The sequence below is a fragment of the Peromyscus eremicus genome, chromosome X, assembly GCF_949786415.1.
Source record: "Peromyscus eremicus chromosome X, PerEre_H2_v1, whole genome shotgun sequence".
Lineage (NCBI taxonomy): Eukaryota > Metazoa > Chordata > Mammalia > Rodentia > Cricetidae > Peromyscus > Peromyscus eremicus.
In genome coordinates, this window is record NC_081439.1 from 115,276,891 (window position 1) to 115,293,882 (window position 16,992).

The 16,992-nt window shown below is 41.0% G+C and overlaps 1 protein-coding gene across 5 annotated transcripts in view; it reads left to right on the forward strand.

Moving 5' to 3' along the window:
- Fhl1 (four and a half LIM domains 1) overlaps positions 1-16,992 on the forward strand; it is a 61,826-nt gene that overhangs the window by 36,310 nt on the left and 8,524 nt on the right. For 3 of the 5 annotated variants that reach the window (XM_059250832.1, XM_059250835.1, XM_059250836.1), the window contains exon 1: positions 11,277-11,393. The exons of the other annotated variants lie outside the window; for them this stretch is intronic. In XM_059250832.1, coding sequence (XP_059106815.1) covers positions 11,372-11,393 — 22 coding nt within the window. In that variant the 5' untranslated portion in view covers positions 11,277-11,371. Of the gene's footprint in view, positions 1-11,276; positions 11,394-16,992 lie in introns of those variants that run through there. 5 annotated transcript variants of the gene reach the window in all.

Genomic DNA, 16,992 nt, shown 5'->3' on the forward strand with positions numbered 1-16,992 from the left:
GCACCATGCTGGACTCCTGTCTCCTTTTAAAATGTATGTATTTAAGGGCTGATGAAATGGCTTTGCAGGGAAAGGTGCTTGCTGCCAAGCCTGATCATCTGAGTTCAATACATGGAGAGAACCAACTCCAAGTTGTCCTGATCTCTGCCTGTGTATACACCAGCCAATAAAGAAATAAATGTAAGAATACTTAAAAGCATATATTTAAAAAATCCTCATACAAAACGATGCTAGTAGTAGCATTTCTTATACTAGCCAAAAAGTAGAGATGACTCAAATGTGTCAGCTAATACATGGATGAACAATATATTGTGCATATATATGAATGTGAATATCATTCAACCATGAAACAAGGTATTAATTGATGTTATAACATTCTTGAAAATATCTAATGGAATAAAAATAGTGGAAGATATCAGACATAGACTACCACTTGTCTTCATTAGGGTTACTATTGCTGTAGTGAAACACCCTGACCAAAAGCAACTTGTGGAGGAAAGGGTTTATTTCGCTCATGGTTCCATATAGCAGTTCATCCTCAAAGGCAGTGAGGGCAGGAACCTGGAGGCAGGAGCTGATGTAGAAGCCATGGAGGAGTGTTGCTTACCTGCTTGCTCATCATTGCTTGCTCAGCCTGCTTTCTTATAGAACCCACGGCCACCAGCCCAGAGATGGTACCACCTACAGTGGGCTCGGCCCTCTCTCATCAGTCACTAATTAAGAAAATGCCTTAGGTAGATCTTATGGAGGCATTTTCTCAATTGAGGTTCCTTCCTTTCAGGTGACTTTAGCTTGTGTCAAGTTGACATAAAACTAGCCGGGATACCACATACTATATGATCCCATTTATATAAAATGTCCTGAACAGGCAACTCCATGGAGACAGGAATTAGTCTTGTGCTTGTGAGAGGCTGGCCTGGGGTGGGGAAGGGAAGTAGGCTTGTGCTTGTGAGGGGCTGGCCTGGGGTGGGGAGGGTGCTGGTCGTGGGGAGAAAGAAGAGTGACTGCTTAGAAGGCCAGACTTCTTTGGGAGTGCTTAACATCCTCTGGAGTTAGATAGTATGGATGGATATATAACTAAGTGAATATGCTGTAGACACATTGAAGTATGCATATTAAAAGGGTAGATTCTTATGCTGTGTTATTTTTATGGCGTATTTCATCTGAGTAGATAATGATCAGCTTGGTGAGGTCTAGAACTTGGAAGCTTTAACAATTACTGTGAACATGTAAAACCATGCACAGCTTTCTTGAGTTTCCACCCAAGAAATATCCTTTTTATCGTTCTGAAATATTTTTATATACTATTATGGGTAACTCCAGAAGACTACCTTTACTACCCTTCACCGATGACCTTTCATTTTATAGAGGGATATTGTTAACCCAAACGAATCCCTGATTGGAAGCATAGGTAAAATACTAAAGACGCAGGGTTGAGACAGTATGACTGTGGGCCTTCCCCAAGCTCTGCCACTAGAGAGGTGATGGGAGTTTGCAGGGGAGTCTCAGGAAGACATTGAGAGCAGTCTGCTCTTTCCTCCAAGTCGATCCCACAGCTATCCCCTGCCTCTGTCTTACTACTTCTCAGGGGCTGTACATTGTTCTTGTCCCTTTCCTTGCGTTCTCTTGGGGTGAGCCGAGTCATAGGGTTAGGGAAGGGAAGGGTTAGCTTTAGGAGTCCTGGGTGATCTCTGTAGGCCCGACAATACAGCTTTTCTTCCCTGGTCATTGTGGATAGCTGTCTGGAAGGCCAGGTGCTGCCATTTCATCTATCCTGTCCACAGGCCGGTTAGAAAATTCTTCTTGACTTTTAACCCAGAAGTCATCTTGGCATAGACATGTGGGAAATTTTTGAAAAAAATGCATATTTGATCATGTATAGGATAAATGGTGTATATTTCTAACACTTGAGACCTTAGGCCTTGTTGTACTTGCCCAAGCTGTGAGCCAAGGTAACTATTTCACCTGAGCTTCTGAACCTGTCCTATACATGGTTTAATAAAATAGGTCTTTCATATCTACATCCCTGGTGTTCATTGAAAATTAGCTTACAGAATGCAATTGTAGTTTGCATCCTGGAGATGGTTTCTGGCTATCAAGTAGCCTCTTTTTGTTGTTGGTCCTGAGAAATCAACTTAGGTTCTGAGATGTGTATGACGCAGTTAACCTGCCTTATTCATTCATACTCAGAAGTTGTGTGGGAAGTCTGTTAACTCTAGGTAGGAAAGGCCTCCTCGTCCACTCTATCATCTGGGTTTTTTTTTTTTCTTGTAGGAAGGATATAGGAAAGACTCACTCCTAGATCAGGCAGGTGCCCTTCAATTTGCCTAGCCATTCCCTTGAGAATTCAAAGAGTTTTGTTCTCACATGGTCTCTCTCATGTGTTCAGAAACCATTCTTACTCAGGTTTGGATATGCAGCCCTCTCCTTTGGGCTGTTGTATTCCAGCCTCCATTCCTCTGAGTCCTGAGGACTTTGAACTTTGCTCGAAGTTCTCCAGTTATTCACAGGCCCATGGTCTTTGAGACTGGGCTCTTGGCCAAGATTCTGAGCTCTTATCTCCTTTCCACATACCTCCTGTGAACTGGTGAACTTAATAAATTCTCCTTGCAGGAAGCTGAGGTTTGGGACAGCTACATTTTTGCAATATTTTTAAATAAATAATATATAGTGATTGCTGTGTGTCAGTCACTCCCCTGAGTAACAAATATGCTTTATTTTTCATAAGAATGATATCACACACAGGCCAGGCAGTGGTGGTGCACACCTTTAATCCCAGCATTCGGGAGGCAGAGGCAGGCGGATCTCTGTGAGTTCGAGGCCAGCCAGGTCTACAAAGTGAGTTCCAGGAAAGGTGCAAAACTACAGAGAAACCCTGTCTCGAAAAACCAAAAAAAAAAAAAAAAAGAATGATATCACACAGGTCTTCACAATGAGATCACATAGGCACTATTATTATTTCCAGTTTGCAGATGAGCAAGTTGAATTACAGAGAAGTTAGATAAAATATTTCCCATGTCATAGAACCAGAAAGTGGTAAAGGTAGAATTCTCCTCTAGACATTGTGGCTCCAGAGTCCATTCTATTAGGCACTGCATTATGTTCACCTGAACGTTATAAAGTCAATATATCCATATTAAATTTGGAGAAAATCAATTCTTTATCTTCAAGATGATGTTAATTGTTGAACCAATCTCATGTAAAATTAAGCCTTGAATTTTCTTTATGGGGGGATTTGAAAAGTTAAGTGTGATTCACACCACTCTGAAGTTCATTAATGAAGTAGAATAATTGCTATTCATTACTCTTTGTCTCGTTTTTCATACCTTAAGAAGCAATCTTGATTTATGTACATTTAGGCACACATTTCACATATTTGTTCTTTTTGATTGTTACACTGCTTGAAAATAACATGAAGTTTAGAAAACAAGATGGGCTGAAATTAAGGTTAATGTGGCAATCTTTCCAAGTGTATGTCCTTTACTAGCTTTTGCTACATTAGACCTAGTTAAGATCCTTTTGGGGGGTGTTCTAATGGCCTGTGTTCAGGGTCTTGCCTATGTGCAGGCCTGTGCTCTCCTACTGAGTTCTGACTCCAGCTCTGCTGCTCTCCTTTCTGTCAGACCTGTTTGCTGCCCCCTGTGTTTTCATCATTCTTTTCAATGTACTTGCTAACTGCCATAGAGAACACATTGCATTGCTTGACTCTGGGAAATTGGAAATTAATCACGATTGTTCTTAGGTGTCAGTGGTTCTCGTAGACCCCCTTTCAACCTAGTCTGTCTATCTTGTAGCTCATTGTCAACTACCACTTTGAAGTTAGCCAGAGTTTATGGTTTTGTCAACTAGATTCTAGCCTTTGCATGAGAGAATCCACCATATTTCATTCCCAGCTCAGGGTTAGTGATCTCAGTTCATCTCCATTGATAATTAGGAAAGATAAGGGACCATGATCATCATTTACTATAAACTTTATCCCTAGGTTTTGTGCCATAATGAGTAAAGACCCCTTGGTGGAATCATCTTGATTGGGTACAAGGAACAGTGCCTTGTGTTGGAAATCATTTTTACCATGACCATGAAGCACTCTATGCAAATGAAAACACCCTCAGACTTGGCCCACAGTATATCCCAGTCCTTCCAAAATCTCTGTTCTCATCATATATAGACTGGCTGCTCAAAGACAAGTTACCCATTGGGGCAGCGATCTGTTGGTAGACCACACACCAAGATCACTAGGTCAGTTTTCACAAAGTAGTGCCTGGCACAGCAGAATAGCTCTTTCCACAGAAAGTTATTCTTGTTTGCTTTCAACATGAGTCACTGTGGGCTACCACTCTCTTGGATGTCCCTGTAAGTACTCGTGGGTGGAGTCTAGATTGAGAGACTTGTAGAGCAAACAAGACAGATAGAAGCCAAGTAAGCTTTAGCCCTCTGTGATTTTTCAATTTGCCACAAATCTAGAGTGGCTCCATTATCAAAATAGTTAACTCCAGTACCTAACAAAATGGGGACTTCCTGAGTCACATGCAGATCACTTCTTGGTCTTTCTTCCTATCATCCTCACACTCCACCATATTAAGTTCAGATTGTCTTTTGGGCAAACCTTACTTAACCATGCATGAGTTTCTTCAACTTCAACATTCAGTTCAATAGCTATGCTCTGTTTACAGTTTGAAAAGAGGAATGCATAATATTGTAAAATATTTAACATAGTCTTTTAATAAAAAGAAGATAGATTATATACCACTAGTCTGAATATTTCACACCAGAAAGGAAGGCTCACAAAGAACTAACTCTTAACAATCAGGGTAGTCAATCATAGTTGTCAGCACTAAGGATAAAGGTATGAGGGAGAGGGTTGTAGCTTAGTGGTAGAGTGTCTGCTCAGCATGTTCAAGACCCTGGATTCCAGCCCCACTACCAAAGAAAGAATAAAGGCATGGGTACTTTATTTGGCCTGTTCTTTTTCCTTTTTAGGATATGAATCAGCTGAGTGAATGGTAGACTAAGGCCACAGAATGCTTAGCCCTCTAACATCTCTCAGAAGCTTGAAAGGCCCATAACAGGTGGAGTTGGTAACTGCCAGGACTTGGGATGACTGAAAGGGTGTTTTGAATCATGGCACATGGCAACATGGAAATAAAACAGATATATCACAAGTGGATGGTAGAAATAGACTAGGAGAGAATTTTAACACCTAAAATATGACAAAGATTTATCCCTACCAGTAGTGTCTCAGATTCATAAGACATTTATTTTCCCTTGATCTGATGGTCTATATTTATATTATATATTCTAAAATTTTTCTGGGTTCTTATTTCCTTGTTCCACTTTTCTCTTCATTTCTCATCTAAATGCAATCTCTGTTTTTTTGTTTGTTTGTTTTAAAGTCTGATATCATCATCATAGAGACTTTCTTTGATAGCCATATGTTCAGTGTTATTCTAATGGTAATTTCTGGTGAGAGTCTCACAAAAATATCTATATGATGTGGTTTTGATAGTTTTTGTATCTTGGTAAGGGTCTTTAAAAACATGGGAAAGGACAGACTTAAGGGACAAGAAACTTTAAAGCTATTGCTAATCATGAGATGACATTTCAAAAATCAAATAACAGACACCATAGCATATACCATTCTTAATCCCTGAGTGAGTATTATAAAGAAACCATAGGGCATGGAGAATTGCAAAATAAATTATTTTCAGTAGACTTACTTGGCATTTTCAAGTTGCCTCGCTATTTATAGTCTTCTTTTTGTGTATCTTATATCATTTGTAATGGGCCTTCCCTTTTCCATAGCCACTCCTGTCTTTTCTCTGAGACTCAGAGACCCTTTAGGTGAGCAGAATTCTGGGTTTTCATTTGGCTCTTATGTTACGAAGCAGCACTTGTGTGGTCCCAGCGTGTTCCTTCATTTTGCTCTTTCATGGGTATGCTGGGAATTGTGACATTTAAGAAGTGACATTGCAAAATTGGACATGTCAGTTGGCAAAAGGGCTCTTTTCAACCTTAAAGATTGCCAGGAACCCGAGATGGCTGAAGTGGCTCTGGACTTATTTCTGGCAAGAGTACACAGGGCAAAAAATACTCTGGACAGTTCAACATTGAATCACATCATATCATAGTACATGACGAGATGCTTTAATCATGTGTTTAGACTCAGGAGAAATGGTGGAGGGACTTGTAGCCTGACAAAATTATACTGGGAGAGACTTACAATGTATTTATTGGTAGTAGGAAAGAATAAAATAATGTATAAAAGTTTAAGCTGAAACCACCAAGACTCCATAACAGGTTGTAATTAGGCTCTTGCTTTTGGCTATGACTAGTGGCTTTAATTGTTTTAATAAGTTTTCAGTAATTCGGAAATTTTCTTGAGTAAAAAGAAAATGGAGTAAAACAGAAGGCTGACCACAAGTCATGCTGTGAAGGAGGAGGAGCTCTTGAGCTATATATGGACCAAGTGGGTCACCGAATTTGCTTTTTGACTCTTGGGTTTCACCCATTTGAACTTTGAGTTGTGATCCTCCCAGTGGCATTCAGAGGTAGAGTCTAAGGTTGTATTGCATGCAGCATGAGAATTCTCACAAACGGGATTCCATTATGAGCTTACCTTTGGTCTTTCTGACCTGAAATGCTAGATACCGTTAACGTGTGTTTGCTGTCGACGTCTCAGAAGAACCTCACTGGAAAGGGCTGGCGAAGTGCCACTCTTTCACACTGGCTCCACCTCACACCTTCTCTCCTATTTTCCTACTCACACGGAATTTCAACTTCAGGCAGCTTTTGGACTCTTATCTCTTCCTTTGCAACTAGTAACTCCTCTATCCCATCCTATAATATCCCTTCTACCTAGTCTTTTCCTTCTGTCCCCATTGCTAGTACCTCTTCTTCATTTAGCCTACCATACATATCATCTGGTTAAATGCAGTGCCCTTCAAGGCCATGCCCCAGCCTGTAGACTCTGTAACAGTGATAGCTACCCTTATCACTGCTTACATCACTCAGATCTTACCCTGCTCTGCACCAATTGGGGAAAAAAGCTCTGTGTGTTCTGGCTTTCCTGCCCCTAGCTATGGTTACATCACTTCCTTATCACTCCGCTTCTGACAACCTTCTCCCAACCAGAATTCATCCTGCTTCTTGAGCATGCCTCATATTCCTCTCATAACTTGACCCACCTTCTACCTTTTTCTCGAATGACCCCTCCCATTCTCTACACAGTACTGTCTTCACTATTCAGGAATCAGTCATGGCATAGATGCCATGATATCTATCAAGTGTTTTCTGGTCCCCATCCTGATAGGATTTCTGTCAATGACAAATAGTGTTAACATTGTATATCTTTCCTATAACATGCTCTGCCTTGCATGGAAATAATTTGTATATTTATCCAGGTAACACTTCACAGTAAGGACCGTATTTTATTTTTCCTGTTTAGCAAATCACTTTGTAGTACATAGTAGTAGGACATCTGTCTAAGTGTTGGTCATATAAGAGAAATGAGTGGATAGAGTAGCATAATCACGGATGGATCCCAGTGAGACGATAGAATGCATCCATGGATTGTTGGAAGACAAGGATGAGTAGATAAACTCTGATGTAAATGGTCTTGAGAGGATAGATCACATGCTAGAGGGGACTGAAGGGATTTGATGCCTAGCACTCAATAAAAAGTTATGCTGATCTGGCTAGCGTAGGATAGGTGCCAAAGAGAATTGTTCACTATCTGCCAGCCAGCTCCCCTAACAGTGTAAACAGTACACTGATTATCAAAGAGATTGTTCAATATCGTGCAGTTAATGTATAACAAGATCAGCTCAAATGCCAATGAAGTTAGTGAATGTTTGGATATCTGCTAAGTAACCATCAAAGTGTCTGAACAATTGAGCCAAGATGGGACAATTTATTAACTGTTCTTACTGAGAAATTCTTTTTTTCTCATGGAAAAGGGCATTTTAAAAAAACTGTTCATTTTGTTTCTTTTTACCCTCATTTTTAATTAGTTCTTTGAGAATTTCATGCAATGTGTCTTGATTATATTCACCTCCCCCCCTCTGAACTCCTCCCAAATCCAACCCCCCCCACTCTGTGTTGTCTGTTTTTAACCCCATCAGGTAGAGTCTGTGCTGCTCATATACTCTTAGATGTATGGCCTTCCACTGAAGCATGGTCAACCTTCCAGGGGCCATATCCTTGAGGAAAACAGACCCTTCTTCTCCTAGCAAATGTCAGTTGCCAGTGGCTATTAAGCTAGTGGTTGGATTTGGTAGCCACCCTTCCCTCTCTGTGCTGGGCTTTTGTCTGGCTAGAACCTCTGAAGATTTGGGCATGCTGTCTTGACTGGTGTGAATTCTTATGTGCAAATACCCTGCTGTACCTAGCCCTGGCTCTTAAAATCTATCTGCCCCCCTCTTCCACAACGATCTTTGAACCTTGGGAAAAGGGAATGCAGTGTGAGATGTCTCATTTAGGAATGAGCATTCTTCAGTCTTAGTCTCTGCACTTTGATCAGTTGTGGGTTTTCTGTGTTAATCATCATCTGCAAAAAGAAGCTTCCCTGATGAGAGTTGAAAAATATACTAATTGATGGGTATAATGATAATTCATCAGAAGTCAGATTAATACTATGCCATATAGCAGAGCAATAGTGTTATGTTCTCTCCTATGGTCTATGACCTATCTAGCCACAAGTTGTTAGCCCCAGTAATGGAACCAAATGTGGGTTTCATCTTGTGGAGTGGGACTTAAATATAATCAGAAAGTGGTTGGATATTCCCATAACATTCATGCCACTATTGCCCCAGTGGACCTATCTTATCAGGCCAGTTATTACTATAGCTTGCAGGGTTCATAGCTGGTAAGACTGATGACTGTGGCCGGGTGGTGGTGGTGGCGGCGGCGGCGGCGGCGGCAGCGGCGGCGGCGCACACCTTTAATCCCAGCACTCGGGAGACAGAGGCAGGAGATCTCTGTGAGTTCGAGGCCAGCCTGTTCTACAGAGCGAGATACAGGACAGGCACCAAAACTACACAGAGAAACCCTGTCTCAAAATAACCAAAACAAAAAAAAAAAAAAAAAAGACCGATGACTGCTTTTCTCCTCTGGTAGTGTGCATAGTACCTTCTAGCCAGTAGGGATGAAGCTTCCAGGTGAGTACCAGTTTGATTTCTCAATGTTCTATGACTCAGGTATGTGGTATCTCTACAACAGGGTCTTACCATCAAGTTCTGTAAGGTAACCAGGAACATTGACAGTAAATAGCCCCTAATGCTTTTAGTTTGGTAAAAGATCTAATTGTGTGAGAGTTGACATTAATGCTAGGGGCCAATGTCCAAAGAGACAGTACATGTCTTATAGTCTCTTAGGAAATCTGGGTTACATGGTTGGTGTATGTTGCAAGTGGAATAAATTCAGTAGTAGGTTGAGCACCAGATCACACTGTCATTATTGACTAGTGGTCACAAAGTAGTTCTCTTATCTTTGTATATTCTCTTCTATTTGAGGCAAAATAGACCCAAGTATATTTGCCTGCTTCATGAAGCCATATGTCCATAATCTCTATTTGCTTTTCAAAATGAACCAACACCTAAATGAGCAGTCGAGTTGCTATAAAACCTCCATCCCAGTGTCAAGCTTGAAACCAGAGTTGATGTCCTGTAAGACCACATTAGATCCACGGGGCTTGCTGCTCACAGCACTGTTAAGAGGGACATTTCCAGATACACTGACTACTGAAAGGAGTGCCTCACTAAAACAGAAAGTTTAGGACTTTTAAAGGTTAATCATCAAATAAAATAAGAACACTTCCCCTATGTGAAAATTGTGCGTTGATTTTAGGGGTGTGGTATTACTGTAACTAGTCAGTCTGTTATAATTTAATCATCCTGAACAAGGAAATGTCTGGGAAGGTGTGGAAGAAAGCACAATGCCCGTACTTATTTTCCTAGGCTAATTTTTTTTTAACTGAACAACCTGAATTTTATTCTTATGCCAGGCTCCAGATAACCAAGAGTAGGCAGAAATTTCATTTATCTTTTTGAGTAACTTTTCCTTGAAAGCTTAAAGGTCAAAAGAGTTAGGAACTCATTGACCCATCTGTCCACATCACATTTGCATACTCTGTGCTGCAGGAACATGGGGGCAGGCGAAGCAGTGCCCTAGCCCCAGCCTGGAGTGTCCATGAGCAGACAGACCAGTGGTTGTTAAGTCACCAGCCCAGGGCCTGTCCCGGAGTGAAAGTCTGCTCCCTTTCTTGGAGTTCATAACCAAAGCCACTCTTTTTTCTTCCTTTCTTCCTTTTTTTTAAAAACAGGGTTTCTTTCTCTGTGTGGCCCTGGCTGCCCTGGAACTTGCTGTGTAGACCAGGCTGACCTCAAACTCTCAGACATCTTCCTGCCTCTGCCTCCTGAGTGCCGGGATTAAAGGCGTATGCCACCACTACCCAGCGCTAAAGCTACCCTTTAGATTCCAGATAGGACTGTTTTGGAGGACTAAGTGACACAGCCAGTGAGATGGGAGCCAGGGCAAAGGAAAGGTCCTAGACAGACTTTGAGGCTTTTCTTAGAACCTGTTCACAATCGCCAAGTATCCAGCCAATGATGACCCGTGGAGCTACTATAATGTGTGACGGTTGATCTCTGTATTCATATTTTATCATTGTCTCTGGCAGCAGAAAGTGTAAGACAGACCGCCTCTATTGTAGATGCAGCAGGGTTGTGCTTGGGTGGGACCTTTACCATTCCGTCCTCTCTGGGGCTGGGGCGAGAGTGGCTCCAATTGCTCCCCATTTCACTGATCTGCTGTTTGCTGGCACATAGCCAGGAAGACATTAAATGTCCTTAACGCTCTTAAGTTCTCTCATTGTAGTGCCTAACCTCCTTTAACTACACTGGTAGCAAAAGTCCATCTCCTATAGTTACTTTTCAATTAGCAGGATAAAAATGCATTATTTATAGGACCAAAGGCAAGCTCTGGTGGCATATAAAGTGAATTAATAAGGTTGGCTCAGCATTAAGCTATGTCAGAGCTGAGTCCAAATTTTATTCCGGTACAGGGATGACTTTCTATGTGGCCTCTCTGGCTCTGAAGCTAATTTGGATGCTGAGTAGCCCCACAGGTATTTATATGTAGCGTTTGGTATTTTTACTGGGTCCTATTCTTCTCCCTTGGATCACCTAAAATGGTTAAGAATTTTCTAGTGGGATTAAGGTTGTGATCTCAGGGGAGGGGTGGGACATCTGCTCTTGGTTATTTTTGTGTGAGCTGCTTCCCCTTAAATGTATGTTCACCAATGAGCCACAGCGTTATCATCTGGGCTTGAGAGAAGACAGGTCTAGGTGCTGCTCCGAAACTTGGCCTCTGAGCCATGGCTTCTCAAAGACACTCAGGTAAAAACTCTCTGTTCTTCTCTTATCTTAATGACACTGTTCCAGGCCAGTGAATCTGTCATTTGTCTAAAGATAATTTTGGATTGAGTGATTTTAGTGTTGTGTAAATGGTAAGTAAATCCCAGCTGGTATCTGTTTTGTTCTCATGCTATTTCAAAGATGAAAGTGTTCTTCCTCGAGTAAGCTTAGACATTGGATTTTTTAAAATTTGTTTCACATTTTCAGGATGTCTTATGAAACTAAGAAATGATGTGAGGAAAGAAGTTTGATTTTTGTTGTTGTTGTAGGGTTGGGTTACTAGGAATTTTGGTCCTTTATAAGGCTGCTCTTCAGCTCTACAGTGCTTGAAATCTAACTTAAGGTGTTTGGGAAAGGTAAATTGAAACAAGAGAGGGAAGAAGGATTATTTGTTACTAAAAGTTTCTTAAAGGACTTAACACATCTCTCCTTTTTCTGAAGAGTAGTCTTCCTTTTTCTAAAGAAACAGTTATAGGTCTCTTTGTTGTGGAAATTATGGTGTTTGTTATTCTTACCTGAAAAAGTTTCCTATCCCCTAGATAAAGACCAGGAGTGAGGATTTTCCTCATGTTTTCTAGCCTGCCATTAAGGAGCCTTTTGGCCCTAAAACAAGATGCCTGTGAAATAGGGTGGAGGCTGGAAGCCCAGTTCTGTATCACTCCACAAAGCTAAGAATGGGGCTCTTGCTCTCTTGCCCTCTGCCCAAGTAACACTTCCCTCTCTTGGAGCTGATGAAGAAAGATAGATGGGCAGAAACCAAACACTTGGTCCTGTCTCTCAACTTTCAGGTTAAGGGGCGAAGTTACTACTGATGGTAGTCTTTTTATTTGATTCAATTTTTATTTTGGGAAGTTTTATTTTTTGAAACTCGGGATTGTCTGTTGATACACTTTTTGAAGAAATGACCTTTTTGATGGTTGAAAGCACATATGCTGCAGTGGCGTCTCACACTTTCATTCATTAGTATCTACTTCTTGCTTTGTTTCTAAGTGTTTAAAAGCTGTTTGAGGATTTTTCTGTAACCCTCAGTGACAGTTTTACAAACATGGTTGCCACATGCCTGAGATTGTGGTAATCTGCCAACCAGGCAGCTGTACCAGTTGTCCTAATGGACCTTGACTACACATCAACTACCTAAGTTGTGAGGTAATAATAATAATAATAATAATAATAAATAACGATAATGTAATAAAATAAAATAATAAATGATAAAAAAATACCTAACTTGTGAGAACAATTGTTTACACTTGGTACATGATTTTTCAAGTCAAGAAATAACGCTTTGTATTGTGTTACATTCATTGGTCTATAGAAGCAGAGAATAACTAGTTCCATAGAGGAGAAAGAAGTCCTCACAGAAGAAAAGTCAATGTTGCTCTGAAATGGGCTTCAATTGAGCAAAATGAAGGTTCAGATCTTTGGATTTGGATTCATTTTTAGTGGCCATCCACACAATCAGAGGACATTTTAAGAACAAAAATGTGTACATTCAGCATTGAACATTTTTGTCTGCAAAAGCATCAGTTCAATTCCTTTTACTCTTTTGCTTACTCAAGGCCCAGGATGAAGTGTGTAGAGAGAGTTAAGATCATTTTTACATCCTACAGTTATTAGTTCTTTTCACCAGCCAACTGCCCAGTAGCCCTCATACATGCCAGGCCTTTTTAATGCCAGAAATGGAAGTTGAGAGTTGGGGGACGAAGAACCGAAATGGACTGCCTTCTTAAATCACTGAAGAATAGGAGGCAGAAGATTAGGCTGAGGGGAAACCCAATGTTATTCTGTATTCTTTTACTTTTTTCATTTTGATTCTTTACATCCACTGGATTCCAGCTGCAGTTTCCCCTCCCTCCACTGCTCACAGCCCCTCCTCTCCTACCTCCTCTCTCCCCTAGAGCCACTCCTCCTCCATTTTCCTTCCCTAAAAAAAGAGCAGGCCTCCCAGGGATATCAATCAAATGTGCTGTGACTAGGCACAAACCTTCATATCAAGATGTACGAGGAAACCAGTAGAGAGTCAGATGCCCCCTCCCACTGTTAGGAGTCCCACAAGAATACCAAGCTGTGTACAACCATAATGTTTATGCAGAGGACCTAGCTCAGGCCCATTACAAGTTCCATGATTGTCACTTCAGTCTTTGTGAGTCCGTGTGAGCTCTGCTTAATTGATTCTGTGGGTCAGTTACTGTGATGCCCTCTACCTCTCTGGTTCCTAGAATCCTTCCTCCCCATCTTTTGTGGGGTTCCCTTGGCTCTGAAGAACTAAATATGATTGATAAAAAAGTCAATGAAATGGTTCCTAATGATATTTTGCTAAACTCACAGATTGGTGCCTAGCTCAACTGTCATCAGAGAGGCTTCGCCCACGACTGATGGGAGCAGATGCAGAGATCCACAGCCAAACACTAGGCGAAGCCAGGGGAACATTTTGTATTCTTAATGACCACTAAATGACTGCCTACCACTTTCGCACAGCTGAAGAAATCAAAAAGACATGGTCCATGGTCACGAACTTCCTTCCTATATGAGAGAGAGAACATGCTGCATGTGGCATGTACAGCATTAAGGGAAAATTTCCCAGGCAGATAGAGTGGTAGTAGGATACCAACTTTGTCAGGTGGAAAAATAGTAGCTGATTTGTTTTCATTTACTAATACTGTATCCAACCCTTCTGACACCAGACATAAATTAAAATGATGTTATCTGCACATCAGTGACCCAAAAGAGCTTTTAATTTTTTTACCAAATGTGGCATTCTAGAAAAATTGCTAGTATCATTGAATCATTGTGTTCATGTTCTATTTTTAAGCTAGAAAAAAACACTTGCTGAATTTTCTATGATATTTGATAGACTGCTTTTCAGCTATGACTCATAAGCTCCATCTCCCTGAGGCTATTTAGGTGTTTATTTCCAAATGTCTGATGACACATCCAGGTGTATTAGCAGGTCTGTGACACAAGTGTCCTATTCATCAGCTGAGGCTTCTTTCCATTTGTTGAATGTCCTCAGGAGTGCAATATGTCCTTTTCTTTGGAAGCCAACGTTCATTGCTATGGCACTGATGTGCTGCACTGAGCATTGAACAGACTAGGAAGAAGCTGGCTTTTGTTTTCCATCTGGGTGGTGTTCAGTGTTTGCACTGTTAGAGTAGTCAGGCAAAGCACACAAAAGAAGGCTGCCTAGATACAGCGCCCGCTTCCTCCTGAAATGTTGATTTGAACCACTTGGTTTGAGGGACAAGTGGACTTTAGCAAGTTCCTACTTTGTTTCTCGGTGCTAATTGGGTAGGTGTATGATTAAATTTGAAGCTAGGTCATTTTTCTTTTTTGTGTGTATACATCTGTGTGAGAGTGCTTAAGTGTGTGTGTGTGTGTGTGTGTGTGTGTGTGTGTGTGTGTACGCTCACACACACGTACTTACAGAGGTCAGTGGTCAGTGTTGGGTGTTTTCAATCCCTCTCCACCTTATTTTTGGAGACAGGATCTCTCACTGAACCTGGAGCTCACCAGTTGAGCTAGACTAGCTGGTCAGTAGAAGGTTCAGGGATTGTCCTGTCTGTCACTTCTTCCTCAGGCACACACCACTGCACCTGTCTTTTTATGTGGGTATTCTCACAATGAGCATCTTACTGATAGAGACACCCCCAGCCTCTTCAGTCTCTTTGTTGAGACATTGAGGTTTCTGTACGCACCTCTTGGCATGTTGCATATAAATCGGGATTTTTTTATTTCTGAAAGAGGAAGCTTGCTTATTAGGTGAAGAATGATGTATGTTCTGAAGCAGGCATAGAAAGAAAGTCAGGCTGCCACCTTAGAGTAAATAGGTAACATTTGATCACTCAGCCACATTTCTCACTGTATTAAGCTAAGCATCCAGAGTTGATTTCCTTAAATACATTTATACCAAAGATATCTTACAAAAATCAGATGACAGTTCACATGACTGGGAGGTATAATTTAGTTCTGGGGACCTTAGGAAATGGGAGGTGAGATTTAAAATCAGGACATAGTGTTTTGCATTGTATTAGGTTCCTTCATCTGTGAAAGCAGAAGGAATTTGGTTTACGAAAGAGAAAACATTTTCTCAGAAGGAAATCAATATTGCCTTGAAATAGAGGCTGAGATCATTGGATCAGAATCCATTGTGAATGCCTGTCCACACACTGAAGGTTTAGAAGGTTAACAGTGGCGACCTTTCTCCACCTGCCTGCCAGCAGGGCACACTGAAGGATTTTGATATGTAAGGTCCTGGACTAGGTCCCTGGGCTCCTATTATAGTGGCAGAATTTTCTGTGACAGAATCCTCACTACCATGTACAAAGGAAGGCCACATTGAGATTCAAATTCATCAGAGAAGCTACCCTAGGACACGATGTCCTCCACAAAAGAAGCAATAAAGGAGGCAGCACTGTGATCACGTGTAGCAAAATTTTCATTTAATGATGTATGACCTTTCCAAGTTCAAACCACCGTAGGGCAAGGCAAATGTGTCTGGAAGTTTGTAGGGTATAAAAGGTTGAACATTTCGTGTACTTACAAATTGCTAAAGGGATAAAATTATGTCTTAAGAGATAAATGCTACTGGAGTATGAGATCAGCAGGAGTAGAGAGAGCTCCACCAGAGGGGTTCATTTTTCTTTCTCATATAATTTCTAATGAAGGCCAGGAGGGGGATGGCAAGCTTTTCTCCTCCCATTTTTTCCTCTGAAGTGTGGCTCCATCTTCCATGGTGCCCAGCACTTAGGATATTTATTCTCCTTTAAAGACCTCTGTGTGGGCATTGCTATTTGTCAGATGGGTTCTTGGCATTGTTAATTCCTGTGACTGTTCTAGTCTTGAACATACTACCCCTATTTTCTGTGAAGTTTTGGGGTAATGACTATGTCACCAGTAAGAATATATTCTCCAGCTTTGTAGTAAAGCACATGCTGCAAGGTTTGAATAGTTTTGTACGTTTGTACGACATAATTAGACAGGCAAACGAAGTTGGATAATCCAGGCTGCCCAAAGTTTCACTTAGATTTCTTGCAAAAAAAAAAAAAGTTTGTGAGTTTGACATTACTAATATACTTTAAGTATTCCAGCTTGTTTGTGCATTAGGCAATAAAGCCAACATTCCTAGATTTCTATTTTATCTTGATTAATAGGTGTTTCCACACATAGAAATGACTTAAGTCAACTGTTAAAAATCAGTCCTAAAATAGTCCCTTGGAAGCCTGTTTTCTCCAGCTGTACACAGAGTCTGGGCTTAAGTATACTGTGGTGGGGAATCTGAGGTGATCCTGATTTCTCCTGGTTTTAAAATACAAAAAAATTATACTGCCAAAAGCGAAAACTTAGAAGTACTGAGACCCAAGGCCTTTCTTATTGGTACCATTAACTTAGAGTTGGCTCCTTTAATGACTCCATTGGTATGCTTTAGGACACTGTGTTAAAGGAATGATATGGAGGGGCGTGCTTTCATTGATGGGCATTTTCAATACACTTCGGTAAGGCATGTCCAGCCTGCAACCCACAGACTATATGCATCCCAGGAGAGCTACAAACATGGCCCAACACATTTGTAGATCACAGCATCATG